Source organism: Hippocampus comes, unplaced genomic scaffold, assembly GCF_001891065.2.
Source record: "Hippocampus comes isolate QL1 unplaced genomic scaffold, H_comes_QL1_v1.1 scaffold59, whole genome shotgun sequence".
In the NCBI taxonomy this organism is placed as follows: Eukaryota; Metazoa; Chordata; class Actinopteri; order Syngnathiformes; family Syngnathidae; genus Hippocampus; species Hippocampus comes.
Window position 1 is genome coordinate 426,299 of NW_017805406.1, and position 17,983 is coordinate 444,281.

At 44.4% G+C, this 17,983-nt stretch overlaps 3 protein-coding genes across 6 annotated transcripts in view; 2 read left to right on the forward strand and 1 right to left on the reverse strand.

The window, feature by feature from the left end:
- The first annotated feature begins 583 nt into the window (after positions 1-583).
- On the forward strand, positions 584-7,564 carry wdr44 (WD repeat domain 44). 4 transcript variants are annotated; one of them, XM_019873280.1, is made up of 21 exons: positions 584-784; positions 967-1,108; positions 1,443-1,476; positions 1,581-1,655; positions 1,762-2,371; positions 2,850-2,998; positions 3,079-3,174; positions 3,300-3,436; positions 3,610-3,693; positions 3,787-3,893; positions 4,186-4,337; positions 4,418-4,556; positions 4,640-4,704; positions 4,834-4,950; positions 5,034-5,156; positions 5,236-5,427; positions 5,938-6,039; positions 6,139-6,254; positions 6,439-6,566; positions 6,651-6,785; positions 6,888-7,564. In XM_019873280.1, the coding sequence occupies exons 2-21, from the start codon at positions 1,032-1,034 to the stop codon at positions 6,974-6,976; spliced, it is 2,727 nt and encodes a 908-aa protein (XP_019728839.1). In that variant the 5' UTR covers positions 584-784; positions 967-1,031; the 3' UTR covers positions 6,977-7,564. The 4 variants fall into 4 exon arrangements, with proteins under 4 accessions (XP_019728839.1, XP_019728840.1, XP_019728841.1 ...); XM_019873281.1 differs by having other exon boundaries at positions 584-750; positions 974-1,108; XM_019873282.1 differs by having other exon boundaries at positions 584-728; positions 974-1,108.
- Positions 7,565-7,632: 68 nt separating this feature from the next.
- On the reverse strand, positions 7,633-16,775 carry LOC109517855 (U2 snRNP-associated SURP motif-containing protein). The gene is made up of 24 exons (XM_019873284.1): positions 16,627-16,775; positions 15,322-15,406; positions 15,125-15,236; positions 14,834-14,943; positions 14,621-14,688; positions 14,428-14,528; positions 14,264-14,328; positions 14,022-14,187; positions 13,741-13,940; positions 12,996-13,039; positions 11,552-11,656; positions 11,411-11,477; positions 10,960-11,129; positions 10,425-10,587; positions 10,105-10,184; positions 9,922-10,009; positions 9,689-9,817; positions 9,421-9,610; positions 9,270-9,350; positions 9,138-9,201; positions 8,890-9,037; positions 8,458-8,568; positions 8,048-8,220; positions 7,633-7,960 (listed from the first exon to the last, which is right to left on the reverse strand). Exons 2-24 carry the CDS (start codon positions 15,397-15,399, stop codon positions 7,846-7,848), a joined length of 2,628 nt encoding a protein of 875 aa, XP_019728843.1. The 5' UTR covers positions 15,400-15,406; positions 16,627-16,775; the 3' UTR covers positions 7,633-7,845.
- Positions 16,776-17,220: 445 nt separating this feature from the next.
- lrch2 (leucine-rich repeats and calponin homology (CH) domain containing 2) overlaps positions 17,221-17,983 on the forward strand; it is a 14,833-nt gene continuing 14,070 nt past the window's right edge. The window contains exon 1 of the mRNA XM_019873285.1: positions 17,221-17,758. Coding sequence (XP_019728844.1) covers positions 17,473-17,758 — 286 coding nt within the window. The 5' untranslated portion in view covers positions 17,221-17,472. The remainder of the gene's footprint in view (positions 17,759-17,983) is intronic.

Here is a 17,983-nt window from a genome sequence, read left to right on the forward strand (position 1 = left end):
TGGAACAGGAAATGTTATGACATTTCCCTTTGTTCTTGTATTTATTTTCAAACTTTAATTTCAACTTTAGTGCACCTGACTTTAGGCTAGCGTGGTTGTCTCAGAGTGCTTCATTGTCATGGCATGGAAAAGCCTTGCAATTAGACCTGGTGGGGTACTATATTCCAGTAACCAAACCAGTGCTGCGAAGTACTGTATACCAAACCAGTGTTGTGTAGTATAGTCATAAGAAAGATCCTAGGCTAGACATGACAGGTCATATCCATTTTCTTCCGGGACATAGGAGACGTATTCACAGTTTAGGGCTGCGTGCTTTCAGTGCATTCATCGGACACACCCACTGGGTTGAAATGTGGAGCGAATAATTTGATTTGTCATAATGTTGTTGCACATTTTACATAGTCGTTCAAATTTAGATTCATTTTCAAGTTACATGGACTTTTAATTGCTAAGCAGCTGCTTAGTTCTTATTAAATTTGCATGTTCAACAACCACGTCTGCCTCTACTCCGATACAGCAGGAGGCGATCTGTAAACCAAAGACCAAGACGCAAACCGTGGCCCATGCCCCGCCCTTTGGGTATTGGCTGACAATTTTTTCTTTTTTTTCCCCTTCAAGAAATGGGTTTGTTTATAAGGCTGTCTGTCCACTGCCTCCGAACGACTAGATCAGTAATTGGTGCGAAGACGCCATTTTTGCTTCTTGGAAGATACTCTGACTGGATATAAGTAAATGATCGCCGGCTTATGGGTAGATATAACAAAAGACTTGCAGCCTTTCGCGAGTATGTACGAATGTTGCTCTAGTTGAGCACAGTGTAACGTAAGGCTGTGACGTTGACAGGAAAGTGTTTGTCGAATAAGACAAGACCAAGCCTTTTCCATGTTATTGTTACAATGCAAAAGGAACGAAGGAGATAGCGGTGTCATCTCCCTTAACTCAATCGCATGTTTTTTTTTTTTTTAGTTAGTAGCTGCTTGCTGGTGGTTAGACTGGCTAGCTAGATCACGGTGAGCTCATTTCATGTTAGCATGGCGTCAGACACGAGTGACACGGACGAGTTCTACGATGCTCCGGAGGACGTGCATTTCAGCCCATCTCCCAAAGTGTAAGGAAACACATTTTGCTATATATATATGTGTATGTGTGAGTTGTGTCGATCTTCTAAAATAAAAGCTTGTCTTTAATATGTTTTTACATTGTTATTACACATATTCACGTCCGTGTAATCTTTCATTTTCACTGCACAGGATATTTTCCCCATTAAAAACAATATATGCGCAATGTTGCAAGGCTCTTGAGTGTTGCAAAACACTTAAGTCATGCCAGTTAGTCATGACATTTAAAATGGAAATCACATGTATCATTTCTCAATTTGGAGGTTGATGAAAACTAGTCATTTGATTGTGAGTTATTCTTAACAATGTTTATGTGCCTTGCAGGTCTCCAGCGAAGTTTGTCATTCCTTCACCTCAGGTATGTTTATTGAAGTTGTAAATAGAAAAGACTTGCAACAAAAATCTAAACAACTCCGATTTATATATTTTTTTAACCCCACACAATGTTTTCATTATGAACAGCTCTTGCATAGATCCCATGAAGACGAGAGCTGCGAAGAGGCTGCCTCTGAGACTACTCAAGATGATTCCCTACATGTGTGGTTTTCTATTTTATTGCTGAATAACAGACAGACAGACACACACGAGATTTGCACAATAGTCATCGTAAGAGTGAACTGGAATTTTTTTCTCTATCTCATAGATCATTGATAGCATAATTGAAGAGAGTCAAAAGGAAAACGGTGCTGGCGCCGAACTGTTCGATCAACTCCACGTTGGTGTGACTGCGGAAACCGAGTCAAAGGAAGAAAGCAAAACTCCGCAAGTACCTCTGGAGGCATCAATTGCAGCTGACGAACCGAAGCCTAGCGAGAGGCCCGAGGAGCAACCGGAATGTTCGGCGAGAAACGAAGTCTGCTCTCTGCCTGTCCCCTCTCCCTTGGATCTCCCAGGACCTTCAGTTGAAACACAGGAAAGTGTTCAGCCCCCAGACATCACCAGCACAATAGGACAGCGTCACCCCGATGCGGAGCTTGCGGTCGCAGAAGGGGACCAGGAGCCCAGGTCCGCTGACATTTTAGAGCAGGTTTCATTTGCAGACAGACCACTGGATTCCATGGACACCTCTGGGCCTACAAAACCACCGCGGCAGTTCACAGTCGAACCAGACATTGTAGCCAGCACCAAGAAGCCTCCGCCGTCGCGACCGCGCCCTCCCAGCGGAGCTCCTCCGCCGAGACCGCCTCCACCGGCGATGCAGCGTCTCCCTTCTAAGAAGTCTCAGCAGTCTCTCAGGCCCAGTGGGCTTGAAGGTAAGAGAGCACATGCAATGTTTGGCATCAAAACAACAGAAACTAACTTTGCGTAATTGGGCGCAGTCAAGCTGTAACAGTGAAGGACCTTTTCAGCGCCGTCCATTTTCAAACCCTTCTTTATCCTTCCATGCGAAAAAAAAAAATTCAAAATGCACAAAGACATCCCTGGCTCATCCTTGGCATTGAACGAGTTAAAAGGTTTACACAAATTGTCGGAATTAAACTCAGAAGGCACTTGAGGTCTTATCCAACCCCTGAATGATTACATTATGTAAGATATGTCTCAATACCTCAGTGCCTGAGAGCTTGATGTTTCATTGCGGCCTTTCAGGAAACACAATGGTCCGAGTCTTGTTTACTTATTACTGACTTCTGCTAAAATGTAAGTCAATGGATAACAAGCCCTGCCGTGCTGCGGGTTAATCATAAATGGAAAGACTTTTTTTTTTTAAACTTACTAGTATTGCCTGTGCAGTGTCTGCAGCGACTCCAGTCGGCAGCAACCCTCTGGAGCCATCTGGTCTGTTGTCTCCCAGTAGCACTGTGAGGAGTTTAACCAGAGAGCTGCAGCACTCCTTGGATCTGGCCAGCGCCACCAGTGGGGACAAGGTGGTGACCGCACAGGTCAGTGACGCACTTTACGATTGGCGAGTGTGCTCTGGAGTGCAACCATTGACAAAGAACGCCTGTTTTGTGGATTGTAGGAGAATGAGGGTGAGGAGGCGTCGTCTCTGGTTGAGGGACAAGTTCCCGGCCCTCAGCGTCCACGCTCCAACTCTGGTAGAGAACTCACTGATGAGGTCGGCCCTGGTTTGTTTTTGCGCTCGTCTCTGTGGCCTTTATTTAGCTTGGCTTGAAGCCACACCCGCGCTGTAGCACATTCCTGACACCGAGGTTCACTGGAGCGTACCGAATGTTAAAACAGGAAATCCTGGCCAGTGTGATGATCAAGAACCTCGACACCGGGGAAGAGATCCCGCTAATCCAGGCGGAGGAGAAACTTCCTGCTGGGATTAACCCCCTCACTTTGCACATCATGAGGAGGACCAAAGAGTATATCACGTAAGTTGATTGTGTTTGTATTTTTTCCTAATACCAGAAAGCTGAAGAGAGGAGAGCAGTCTATTACTGTGCTTTTGATTGTGACGCTCATGGGCGGGGGGGTCTTCCAGTGAAAAACAAGGCACGTGTTCTAAAAGGGAAGTTGTTCAGTAGTCCCCTTTTTTTCCTCTCAGGAATGACGAAGCGCAGTCAGATGATGATGACAAGTCACAGGCTCCGTTGGCAGACACAGATGGGGGAAAACTGAAACAGAGAACGTAAGCACCTGCATCTTATTTGATCCTCCTCCGCCGCAGTTGTAATGCCCCTTCGGTGTTGACCGAATCATCTGAATCGGCCCTTTTTTCCAGAACTCAGTTAAAGAAATTCCTGGGCAAGTCTGTGAAGAAGGCCAAGCATCTTGCTGAGGAATACGGAGAGAAGGCGGTCAACAAAGTGAAAAGTGTTCGCGATGAAGGTAAAAAAAAAAAAAAAAAATCAGTCAATCGGGAAGTGATTAGAACTGCTCACTTTCGGCCTTCTGGTTCGAACAAGTTTGGGGCGTATAGAGAGCTGTTGAGTACATTGTAACAATGTGCTTCAGAACCACCATTTGGCATTTGTTATTCCTCTGGCTCCATCCGCCGAGCCCAGCCGAGGCTTTCTAAATGCCACTGGAAGTGGTTTGCATCATGATGGGCTGCGGTGATATTCACGTTCACAAGGATGCGGTTACATCAACTCTGAGCCGTTTTCCTGGGTGTGTTTAGTTTTCCACACGGATCAAGACGACCCGTCCTCCAGCGACGATGAGGGGATGCCCTATACCAGGCCTGCCAAGTTTAAGGCAGCACACAGCTTTAAGGGTCCTTTTGACTTTGATCAAATTAAGGTCGTACAGGATTTGAGTGGCGAGCACATGGTAGGACAATTTGCCCTTTCCTCCTGTGATATTGTGAAACGAAAGTCGCCTGATTAGCAGCATTTGTTCCTTGTTCTCAGGGGGCCGTGTGGACAATGAAATTCTCACACTGTGGCAGGCTGCTGGCAACTGCCGGCCAAGATAATGTGGTTCGCATCTGGGTCTTAAAGACCGCCTTTGACTATTTCAACAACATGCGATTGAAATACAACACGGAAGGTATCCCCATCGGGCATCCTGACGTTTGTGACGGGATTTGATTGGCGGGGGGTTCCAGTGACGGTTTTTGCGTGCCTCCCTAGGTCGAGTGTCACCTTCGCCATCTCAGGAAAGCCTGTGTTCCTCCAAATCTGACACTGATCCCGGGGTAAGTGGATCGCAAAAACTTGCAGTCAATTTGACACCGGTGGGAATGGCGGCGGCTATATGTGCCTTGTGATTGGCACCTCATCGGGACGAGCAGTGTTGCAAATGTCTTGCTCTTCTTGCGTTTCAGGCAAGTTGTGCTCCAGAGGATCCAGATACAGAAGACAGGAACGCCCCTTTTCGCCAGGTCCCCTTCTGCAAGTACAAAGGCCATACAGCGGATCTATTGGATCTGTCTTGGTCCAAGGTGAGCATCTCCACAGCTTTCCATTCATCCTCCATTTTAAATGCCGTCTTGCCTCACATGATGCATTTGCTGCCTTAATGTAGAACTTCTTCCTGCTTTCGTCATCCATGGACAAAACGGTCAGACTGTGGCACATATCCAGGAGAGAGTGTCTCTGCTGCTTTCAGCACATTGATTTTGTCACGGCAATCACATTCCATCCCAGGGTAAATTGATCAACTCTCTCTGAAAACACTCTCCCAATTTAAATCCCATATCGACTGCAGTAGTTTTGTTTGTTCCCAGGACGACAGGTACTTTTTAAGTGGCTCTCTGGATGGAAAGCTGCGATTGTGGAACATTCCGGACAAAAAGGTGGCACTGTGGAATGAGGTGGATGGCCAAACGCGCCTCATCACCGCTGCCAACTTTTGTCAAAATGGGAAGTACGCCGTCATCGGCACCTATGATGGAAGATGCATTTTCTATGACACAGAGGTACCTTTCCTACAACCTTCTGTTTCGTTTTTTTTTTTTTTCATCCAGTTTTGTATTTATATTGTGGTAATGAGATTTGGAAAAATGACTCTAGATGTCATTAGCATAACAGTGGAAATTCAAACTGGGCCGAGTGTAGCATGGTGAAAAGGAAGAGGCCCAAGCACAGAGCCCTGGGGTTAACCTTAGGAAAGAGGGGTGGGTGAGGGAGGTGCAGTTGTTGATGGAGATGAATTGCTCTCGGTCAATGAGTTAAAACTGAACCAGGACATGGAGTCGGAGGTGATGTGAAAGCAGGTTTCCAGTTGTGAGAGGAGAATCAAATGATTGTGTCAAAGGGCTGCTGTGAGGTGAACCGTGATGAGGATTATAAGACGTGTCGCTTCAACAGAAAGGTCATTTATGTTCCGTCCCTAAGCCACGTCAGGCAACGAGTGCTTTTAAGATACTGTCTAGTTGCCTTGGGTACGTCTTGTCTAATAATGTGCTGTTTTTTTATGCATTCGACAGCGTCTGAAATATCATACCCAAATACACGTACGGTCCACCAGAGGCAGGAACAAAGTTGGGCGAAAAATCACTGGTATTGAACCATTACCTGGAGAGAATAAGGTAGCAGAATCATCTTAGTTTGACTCGGCGACTTCCAAAAAGCTTGTGGAAATGTGAACTTTTGAACATATTGGCTCAATGGTACCTCTTCTCTCATAGATTTTGGTGACCTCAAACGATTCCCGCATCCGCCTTTACGACCTGAGGGACTTGTCTTTATCCATGAAGTACAAGGGTTACGTCAACAGCAGCAGTCAGATAAAGGCCAGTTTCAGGTGATGAGCTAAGTGGTCAGAGCAACATTCATCACCGCTAAGTCATAAAACTAACATGACTAACTTATAAAACATTTCAATAAAGTAGATCATACTCACCGGAGATCCTGATTAGTAAATGAATTAGTCTTTCAGCTCCACTTTTAAGGCCAAGTAAATTTCTAACGCAGCTGTCTTCCCGCAGCCACGACTACTCCTTCATCGTCAGTGGCTCAGAGGATAAATACGTGTACATCTGGAGCACTTACCACGACCTCAGCAAATTCACATCAGTACGTCGGGATCGCAATGACTTCTGGGAAGGGATTAAAGGTAACTGCGCTGTTTATGTATCGCCGACAATTTCATGCTAACCTCCTGCCCTAACGCATGTTATGGGTACTTGTTCCCCCGTAGCACACAACGCTGTCGTCACATCAGCCATTTTCGCACCTCACCCGGGTCTCATCGTGCCACAAGAGACGGGTGCAGAGAAAACAGATGCCGACTGCAAGAGCCTGGACTCCAATGAATCTGAAACGATTCCCTCAGGTATTGTGTGTGTGTGTGTGTGTGTGTGTGTGCTTCAACTATACCATGAGAACAAAATCCAAAGTGTTGTCAACTGTAGCATGAAGGAATATTGTGCTGCAGGTGCCCTGAAGACGGATCACACCGAGGTTCTACTCTCTGCTGACTTCACTGGGGCCATCAAGGTTTTCATTAATGTGAAGAAATATTAAGCTCCATGAGACTTTTACTTGTAACTCGCACAGATACGTAAAATTGTTTTAACTCTGAGCGTGACGGCTGCATCACTGCTTTACCTTTTCATCTTAAATACCAAGCAACTGTTGAGTAGTTTGGCATTTCTAAAAGCTTCGACTTGCCGATGTTACCGTTATGTGGTTTCGGCAGCGATGACGTGTTCATTGACACCGAATACGTGGTTAGCTTCTTGTGCCGTCACATTTCTCGGAGGCGATCTTCTAACTGTTGCAAGACACTCTCTATGAACTGTAAGTCATTCATTTCAATATGTCTTGAAATCATGGTTATTTGTAAATGTGCCTAAACACTGTTTTTTTTTTAAGTGTTTCCTCTTCTCGACATTTCCTCTGCTGCTTATAGCAACATTTTAGACACACGAACTCTGCACATGTTTATTAGTGAGGGTCAGGTATCTTAAAATGTACTTTTCAGAAACACTAATGGCTCCACGTTTGATACATTTCACTAGATTAGGACTGTAGATTTACTTTGTAACATTGCACACTTCTTGCTTTTGTAAGCTGTATTGATGTCCTCAATAAAAAAAAAACGTTTTCTTTTTTAATATTTGGAAGCAGAGTTGATACCTGGCCCCGGCACTTCTGGGAGAAGAACTATTATAGATGCACACAAATTCACTAAGAGTGATTTTAATGTTCGAGCGTCGCACATTTCAAATTATTTTATAAACAAACGTAAAACAAAAATATAATTAGTGTCCAAATATGATACAAAAAGAGCGCGGAATCTTGCGGGGGAGTTTGTTTGGGGACCAAGATGACGGAGCGCTGTGAGTGGTGGACACCTGCTTGTAGTTGAGTTGCAGGCCTGGAGGCGAGAGTCAATGTTTACTCTTTTTTGGCTTCTTGTGGGAACGATGCGGGGACTGTGACCGGGACCTGCGCCCCCTCCATTCTGGAGATGGAGATCGGGACCGTTTGGACTGTCTGGGACACCTGCGGGGGGGAGGAGATGAGATCATTGTGAAAATAATGATCAATGGATATATTCTTTGCACTATATCAATGTCACGTGGCACTTGCTTTGAAGGAGAGATGCTATTTGATTTTCTGTTGCGCCTGTCCGAATCGCGACTCCGTTGTCTCTCTCCGTTTTCACTTTTTTTGCTCTTCTTTTTGTCCTTTCTGTCCTCTGTTGGCTTCTCTTTTGATTTGGATGTGGATCTCTCAGGCCTATCATCCTCTTTGTCAAATTCCTACAGAAGATGAGACAACAGATTGAAAAACAAACATTTTTATTAGCAAGCGGGTTCTTTGGGACCAGTGTGTTCATCGTGATGCCAGATTCAAACCACGTTGCACCCACTGAGCGACAGTTTTTTTGTGCTCTTCTGATTGTACTCGTGTGTACTCTTGTCAGTGTTGCCAATCCAAAATTTGTCATTAAAGAATTATTTATCTTACGGAGCGGTTTGCTTTTGTGTTCCAAATACCTTCTGCAGCAGTTTGTTCCTGTAATTCTCCACCTGCTGCTGGATGCTCATGCCGGACTTCTTCTGCCTTTTGCCGCTTTCCAGCTCATCTTGGAACTTCATAACCTTCAACTAATTTACAAGGGTTATGTTAAAAGGCGCCAATTGGTATGGGAGTGGAAGTCAATTGTGACTTTTAAGAGAGGAATCATTGAAATCATTTGTTTATGAAACCAAAAATAAAATAAAAATAGTTCAACATTCTAATAGGCTCATTTAAAATTGTTAGTTGATGTGACGGGGAATTTTGAGATCTGTCTGCGCACATCGTTTTTATTCAAGACGTAATTCCGATCACATTTGGTGGAGGCAATAGCAATCAGTCACTTTTTCATTTCGATTACATCTACACAGATTGCTTGACTAATGGCAATTTCAGAAAGATTCACTTACTTCTAGCTCTCTCAGCTTTTTTCTTTGGCTCTCAGACAATTGAAAAGTTCTGAGTGAGCTCTGGAAATGTGCGCTGTCATGTTTGGGGGAACTGCTCGAGTCATCACTGCTGTCACTCTCCGAGTTGCCTCCATCCAGTGAGTTGACACTGTTCGCGACAGAACAAAGCACCGCGCTGACTCATGGATGCTTTTGAAACGCGTCGACAGGCTGTAGATAAAGCAAAAACAATGACGGAGGCCCCTTACCTTACATTCACTTCTTTGACATTGTCCTTGCCTGACGCAGTGCTCCACTTGGACTCGGGAAAGGCTTGAAGAAAACAAAAGAACATTACAACCCGTCGGTGCTCCGCAGAGGACATTTGTGAGCTGTGTTACCTTGCGAGAAAGTCTCGTCGTCGGCCGTCTTCTCCCACTTGGACAAGGGCCCTCTGGGGAGAGCCACCTTGCTGTCATCCACTGAGGACAAAGGGGAACAAGGTCAGGACACGGTCACCCCATGCAAACTTAACAGCCGTGCTCTACTCACGCGGCATTCCGTCAATGTCGTCGATGGCACTTCCCAAGGGAACGCCGTCTATGTCGTCAACGGGAACGCCATCCAGAGGGTCCCAGCCCATTGGGCAGCCGTCCAGGTCATCCGCTGGGCCTTTGCGTAGAGGCAGCCCGTCGATAAGAGCACGGTCCATCGGTACGCCGTCGAGTTTTTGAGAAGCTTCCTGAAAGAAGAGCGCCAGAGTGTCATTTGGATGCCGCATGGGTGACTGATCAAAGGAAGAGAACCTTTTTCCACTCACTTCTGCCACCTCCGTCAACTCTTCTCCAGCTTTGACAAAGCCCAGGAAGATGTTTTGAAGGCGGATAAGATAAGGCTGCGGGTATATGGCCCAGTCCTCCCAAGCTCGAAAACAACTTGTGACCTTTTGCTACAAGAGGCAGAGTAATTATGTTTTGAGCTTTTTTTTCTTCTTCTTCTTTTTGAGGGTCCCATCCCTTCTTTTTCATCTTAATGTACGACAGACATGGTTACCTTGAACTGTTCAGCTTGCAGCCTGGCTTGTATGTTTTTGTACGCTTCATGAAGCACTCCAAATATCTGTGACAGCTTTGATTCGAAACTAAAAATAAATTATCAAAATCGTAGCTATAAATAACAGGAAAAACATCGAGAGGACCATGCACAAAAGGATGAATAAAAAAGGCATCTCCTTACTGCTTCCGGTAATATGAAGCCCCGGCGACTTTGGCACTGGAGTTGTACAAAATGTCTGATACGAGATACAAGCTGGCAATCTACAAGAACAAAAGTAGCGAGGTTAACAGTTGCATAGACTTGTGCTACTATGTTGCGGTTCATCAGTGGCAGCAGGTCAGATTTTTAAGCGATCAATTCTTCATGGGTTTTTACAGGGCAATATATCACTGTACAAAATAAAACAGAAATTTAAAAATAGGTTCTCTGAACGGGGGCTCACTGTACCATGTTTAGTACAGTCTTAATAAATGTGTCCAAAAAAAAAAAAAAAAACTCGCCTTCTTTTGAAGGGAAGTCTGAGGCGAGGAGAACGATTCTGTGACGTGGCCAACGACTTCCTCCGCTGCGTCGGCTCGTTCAAGACAGAAGAGCATGGCGTCGGCGATGACCGCTTTGCTGGCAGTGAGCTCCTGAAGCAGCACCTCCAGCTTCTGTCTGTGCCTGCGTATTTTGTTTTGTTTTTGAGAAAAAAATAAACCGCACTTAAGGCTGACGGATTAATCCATTTGATCGATTTTAGCTGTTTACAGAAGCACCGTCAGGGATGCAAAATTAAAAAACAATTTTTAAAAACAGACAAGATGAGCTGATTCATTTTCACATTGTTTGGCATATTACTCGAAAGGAGCCAATCATGGAGTGACTCAATTGTGCTTCACATTTCCAATTTTATTTGCTTTAATAAGTATAAGCGAAGAGGGAAACAAATGGATTAAAATCAGAAATTGGCTTTTCGGGCCATATGAGACAGCCCTAACATCCCTCTCAAAGTTTGTATGTCTCACGTGCACTACGCCCGTTTGGCGTACTCACTCGGCTCTGAGATGTCCCTTCTTCACCTCCTCCTCGGCAGAAGCGACCTCGTCCCCTTCCTCTGTCTCCTCATCTCTGTCCATGTAGCTGTTGAAACCGGGAGGCCTCCACAGAGAGCCTCCGCGGAACATACGGAAATCCGCCGTCCTCCATTTGGTCAACGACTCTCCCTGAGGAAGTGAAGGTGCAATACACTCAACACATTTCGGGCTTTGTGTTCACAGGGAATGTATTTACATGATCGGCATTGCCTTAAAAAAATTAGCCTTAACTTTCAAAACCCACACAGGAAAGCCAGGAGCCGAGATTCAAACTCAAAGCATCAAAAACAACCAAATTATGACAAACAAGCCTCAGTGTGATTCAGTGCTGTTCTCTAGCAAAGCAAAACTATGGCCGCAACACTCAACGCATTTTTAGGAACTGAGTGATATCACATTTACATAAATACCTGCAGGATGGAGAATAGTTTCCAGCGATAGTAAACGTGATTTTGACTCTTGTTGTCAAAAAGGAACCTGGGCCAAAAGAAAATAACGTTAGTTGCCACGCGGCCTTAAATGTGAAGACAAACATGTATCGTGATTTGTACCTGTACTCGGGGTTGCTTTTTTCTTTGTTCATTATCATGGCTTCAAACAAAGGACCTTCACGCACCACAAACTCTATCATCCGATGGATGAGGAATAATAAATTTCTGTGGGGGAGGGGGGAAGGAGACAGAAAGTGATTTATTTATGTCAACCCCTCAATGTTCTTTCTGTCTCAGTTCCGGCGGGGAGGGAAGATCTCTTAATACCTCTTTACACTGAGCTAGTGACCCGTGCAAACTGCAGGCTGGCTCTTTGCGCATGTCTTAACGGCGTCAGTCCTTGTCAAAGCATTTACTGTTTGAAAATGCCTAGCGCATATATTTTGCCAGTCTAAACGAGCCGGCCGTTTTCACTCAATTGCACAGTCACTGCCCTCTACAGCATGCAGGACGAGACTCGGATCACTTTATTTCTGGCTCAGTCAAAGGGGGAAAAAGAATTCCTCAGCAACAGAACATTAAGACACTCATTCGGCTTTGCCTATTTGACCTTCAATTGCGACCATCAATACAGAACTGAGATCTAAATCCATATGATGATTTGTTAGAAAAGTCCACAAGGTGGATGTGAGGTAACAAGGATAAGACTCACTCTCGAAAACAACAGCATGTTTATTTTTACGAGATTATGTGTCCGGACTCCGGGGTGTGAATGACCTACATAAAGTCGTGATTTTATCCCAAAATATTCTAATCTGGGTCACACCTCGGACAGCAGTTGACCATTGACTGAAAAATGATTACGTGTGGCATTTCTTACAATGCACATTACATTCTTGACATCCAGCCTACACTATATGGATAGAAATATTGAGAAGCACATCTCAAATCATGAGTTGGACTAGACCCCTTTCTTGCCAATATGTTTTAGGCATTTTTTTTGGCGGCGTTCAATCAAAGCAATTAATTGATACAATTTAATTGCACGTGTTTGCTATGTTCTTTTACCTTCCCGTCATGGCGGGAACGTACTGGTAATGTCTCCACCTTTTATTCTTTGCAAAATGACACTGCCTTGCGAGGATGAACGATGTTAGAAACCTAAAAGGTGGGAAAATACGAAAACTCTCGTTTCTCATTTACCGGCTGTCCATTAAGGGTTCATTATGTTTATGTGTACAAAATAAATTGTAAAATCTATGTTTCCAGACACTACTTTATGACATGTCTGTTCTGCAGGTGATGTGTGTTGTCAACCACAAACCATGGCAGTATCAGGCATAGTAAATAAGCAGCATTTTTTTGTAACTGGGTAAAAAAAAAAAAAAAAAAAAAGGCAATAAAAGGTCTTTTGAACTTTTTTTTTTTTTTTTTTTGCTTAGTTATGACTACCGCTTTATTTTGGGTCAAAGTTTTATTTTAATGAATACGTTAGAGCACCTGCCTCTGTCCTATCACTTGTGTGCTAACAGCTGGTCAGTCGTAGGAGGAAGAGTGTGTGTACCTTTCGGTCGGGATAACCACTTTGACTACGGCTTCGGACAGAGTCTGTTTGTGAAGTCAAACCAAATAGTGAAAATATGACAAATGTGAATATTTGTACAGATGAAAGAAACACTGCAGGATACATACAGCAGAGAAACGATAGCATACACACTACAGCAACAGGAATGGGTGGCCCCCTATCTAAAAATGAGCGATTATTTATCCAGATTATTAAATAAACTTCCCTTACGCTTTATCCTTCGACAAACTAACACAGACTCAGCCTACCAGTGACGTAAACTGAATGGCCGTCACATTAGGTACACCTGCACAATCTATTGTTGTGTTTTCAAACCCTTATTGAGCAAACAAAAAATATATAATAGTTATGAATGGAAACAGCGAGACACTCTTGATTAACTATGAACCTTCTGCCATCTAGTGGAACATAATTTAATGACTCTGCCCATTACTATAAATCACTGCTACAGGCAGATGAGCAAAGATACGTTTGCTGTTAAGAACAAATCGTTTTTGGACAAATAAAGTGTATTATTCCGCACAGCACGAGTCACTCAGAAGTACGCACGCACACACAAAAAGTGAAAACCGAAAGCTGTATAAAAATGTCTGCCTTCACAAAGATAAATGATGCACAGTTTGAAGTAACGCGTAGACGTGCAGGTGTACCCAATGAAGTGTCTCTTTGGTACACTGCTCTGAAATCATGCGCATGCATCAAGCAAAATCAAGCCAGACGTTACCTTGTCGAGATCTACTTTGGACAAGGCCAGGGGTTTGGTGAAGTCGTTTCGAAAACGATCCCTTGGCTGTGCGTTGAAAGGAAGGCCTGACTGGGGTGGCGGCGCAGCCCTCACCCCAACTGGAGTGTAGAGCGGCTGCGGAGGAATTCGAGCCGGTTTGCCCCATCCCAACTTCATTTCAAATCCCATAATCACTTTCCCTAAAACACAAAACCAAAAAAAAACAGTATGAGAGACAGCCATAAGAATAATGGCAGAAAGGAGCATGTTTTTCAGAGTACCATCAAGCGCTGCCAAAGCTCGCTCTGCATCTTTCCGCGTCATGAAAGCCACAAAGGCTCTGTTGGAAGTCCTGCAGCGCTCCTCATCCGTGCGGGGCCACATGATCTTGACGCTGGCCAGAGGACCGTACTTACCAAACTCTTTGCAAAGGATCTCCTCATTCATCTAAGGAGCAAAAAAGTGCTTCGTGTGAGCTGGGATGCTAAAATGAGCTCGCGCCGTGGTCGAGTGTGAGGCTTACCTTGGGACTGATACAGCTGATGTATAGATTAGTGGTGGTTGGTATTGTTGGGTCATCATAAAATACTGTGGAACACAACGAGGTTTAGTAGTTGGGTTAGTCATATCTCAAGGCGCCACTGTATTTTGACTTGTTTGTGCCGTAGTACATGACAGGTTTCTTACTTGGTCGTCCTAACAATGGTGATTCCAGAATTGCGTATCCTCCTCCACCAGCTGGTTCGTTTTGCTTTCTTTTGTATCTCTCCTCCCGTTCTTCCTGAATTCTACATTTTTTGAAAACAAATGTACCAAAATATTTGTTAAAAACTGCCTAAACTTTAAACTAAACACCACACGACGAACTTTGGTGACTCACAGCTTAAGTTCCTCTTTGAAGAGCTCTAAGTTACTCTTCTTCTTTTCCTCTACCTTTCTTTTAAAAGCCTGCGAATTACAGAATCCAGTGTGACTTAGATGAAGATCGGAAGACATTTTATGACCAATATGCAGAAATCCAGGTCATTCCAAAGGGTTCGCATACGTTTTCAAGCAAGTGTAAATGAGGAGATTCGTACAGGTCCAGACTTACAGACTTTTTGCACTCTGCAGATGATGCTGGTGTGGCATCTTCAGATAGGGGAACACATTTTGAAGCAGGTCGATAAAGCCTACTTTTGGTGGCCTCTCCTGCTTCCTCATCTGCAAGAAGAAAAGTAGTCCCCAAAAACGAACAATTAAGGCAGTTGATCTTTAGTCCTTCTGCTCTATTTGTAAGTGACATTTAATTGACAGAGTTGTATTTGTGGTTAAGATGCGCTTTGGATCGTATTTAGTACTCGCAAAGATTTGAGATGGAATGTAGCAAGTCTTAAAAACTGACCCTTTGTTGGATTTACAATTCCTCCGCGGACAAAGGTTTTCACTCCACTCTTTTGACTGGGCTCAAATGATGCTAAAAATTCTTCAAAAACAACAGCTGCCTTTTCTTGCTCCTGCAACATCAACACAATCATGTCAATATAGTTAGTTAAACAACATTTTTAAAACATTTTCAGTTGAAGTTTACAAAGACCTGACCTTTTTCTTTCGCACTTCTTTTTCCTTCCTTGTTAGTGTTTTGACTGGGGGGACAGTGTTTCCCTTTTTGTCAGCCATTCTTGCACTGCAAAAAGAGAGACATTAACTTCATACCAATTAACATGGAAATGACAACCACATTAACCTAACAACTCATCTCTTTTGCACAGGTCCAAAAGTAAGTAGTGGTGCGTAAGTATTGAAGATAATATGATATAATCCCACAGCACCCATCTTCTAAAATGAACTGTTGCACTGATTTGGTATTCAAATTAGCGGGACGTGAAATCCTGTTAGTGTTGGCCTGTATCTTTGCCGGTGTCCTTCCATGCATTCGAGGATGAATTATCCCATGTAATCGTTGCACCTCTACTTGTAACCTTTCAAGCACATTAGTGAGAGCAGGAAACCGCAAGGGTCAGGCGGTCATGAAACCCCGGCAAGGCCGGAAGAAATGGTGCCAATCTCATCCTCTGCATTCAATACCTTAATCGAGACTCTAAGGCTCAAGTCTTTTTGAAGGTAATCTAAATCCAACAGGAGACATCTTTGCATCCTCGATGGTAACCTTCATGCGCACTTTGCTGTATCCTCCCATGCACCGATGCATATACAATTAAAGTATTTTCCAATCCATCCATGCACATTAGCCCAAACCCAGGCCTTTGTCGTTTCATGTACCCTTGCCTATAATCAGTCATCCCCTTTATGAACGACCATTTTCATGGAAATGACACTAAGCAACAGCTGGTGGTCCACCGCTAATTTTATATACAGTGTAGTTATTGTAACGTGACACAGAGGTGTAGTAAATAACAAGCGGTGTGGGAGGAAAAACAAAACATCACAACTGTAGTTTCGACAGAGAGTTGCATTCTTTGTGTCCTGGCAGGGACAGAAACACATGTCGTTGCTGGTTTGAAATAAGAGAATAAAGACTGCCCGAGGTAAACGGGCAACAAACTGCACTTTTAGAACCGTCACCGTGATTTTAAAGGGCCTGTTTCACCTTACCTCCGACTGACGCTTCACTTTGCTAGCATTGCTATGCTAACATCAACATTTAGCTTCGCCGACGATTGTCCACGGGGATGCAAGCTAACCCTTCAAGAAATGGACGTTTCGATTACATATTCCCTATCAAATCCTCCCTTGCAATAAAAACAAGTGTAAAGTCACCAAGTCACCAGCAACTAGCTAACGCATCAGACCGCTACCCACTAGCTACGCCAGCGAGCAACGACACACGTTAACACGTTAAAAGACCAACGCATGCACACGGGTGCTTCCCAGCTCCACTTAAACAGTGCAACTTACAGTGTTTAGTATTACTGCTTCACCATTCTGGCAGCGATGAATAGTTGATAGTAACAAGAACAGGCTACCACATAGCGGAATACACAGACGACTGCAGTTCAGTCACTAACCATTGAGGGTCATGCATATTCATGAGGGGGGGGGGGTATTTCACTCTTTGTTTGGCTCACTTTGGTCCCGCTTAGTCTCAAATGGACGTCTTGCATTTAGCCAAGAAACATTTTACACTATAACAATGTAACGTAAACTCACCACACAAAGCTGTTTTTTTTTCTAGTAGCTACGTAAATAACGATGAGGCCTTACAGAGGTTAATTGTACCTTCTGCCATCTAGTGGAAAATAATTTAATTGTTCTGCCTATCACGACATGCTGCCAGTTCAAAGTAGCAGGCAGGAAACTTACACAATTTGATTCGCCAAGCACAAGCATCAATCATACATTTTTTGTGAGCTATTTTATTTTGCATGTCATGTATTTCGCTGTTTGATGCAACCATGTGAACTAAAACACATTTCAAAAATAGTTCTGAGTAAATCATTCCCAGTTAAGTAAAGAAAGTTACCTTTTGTTTAAGGAACACCTCTGCGGCTTATTAATAAATAGGAGGGGAGGTCTTAATGCCTAAAATGGCCACCATACCATATCGACCACCGCCAGCATCATCAGTACCTCCACCTCAGTGGCGGCCCACCCACCCCCTTGCACCTCCCCTCAGTGACGCGTGCCTCTGCACGCGCATGGGCGTAGAATCTGCGGCTGTGCGCTGCTGCTGCTATCATTGAGACTCAATTCCTCTTTCTTTTTTTTTTCCTCTTTTTTTTTTAAACGAAAATGGCGTCCAGTCAAGGAAGTGTGGGAGCTGTCGCGGCGCTCCAGAACCACCACCACTACCCGAGCGTACCTCACTGGAGCCCGGGGAGCAGCCAGTACCAGCAGCAGTACCACCAGCAACAACAGCAGCAGCAGCAGCAGCAACAGCAACAGCAGCACCTCACGGCCCGGAGCCTGGAGCGAGCTCTGGAGGATGCCGTGTGCTCCGGGATTCTCAACCTAAGCGGGCGGAAGCTGAGGGAGTACCCGGGAGTGAGCTACGACCTCACCGATACAACACAAGCAGGTGGAGTATCACCAATGCATTCCGGTATAAAAATGTGTTCGCTTGCATACCCGGATGTTACATTGTGAGGACAACGAGTCTGACTGCGTTGTTGTCTCCATGTGTCTGCGCTTACGCAAAGCGACCGCTGTAATGATTTGCATCATTTATTTCTAGCACAAGGGGCTCGGTTGCCGCTCGGTTGTTTTGGGCGAAACCAGCAGCCACTCGTTTCACAGCCCCCCC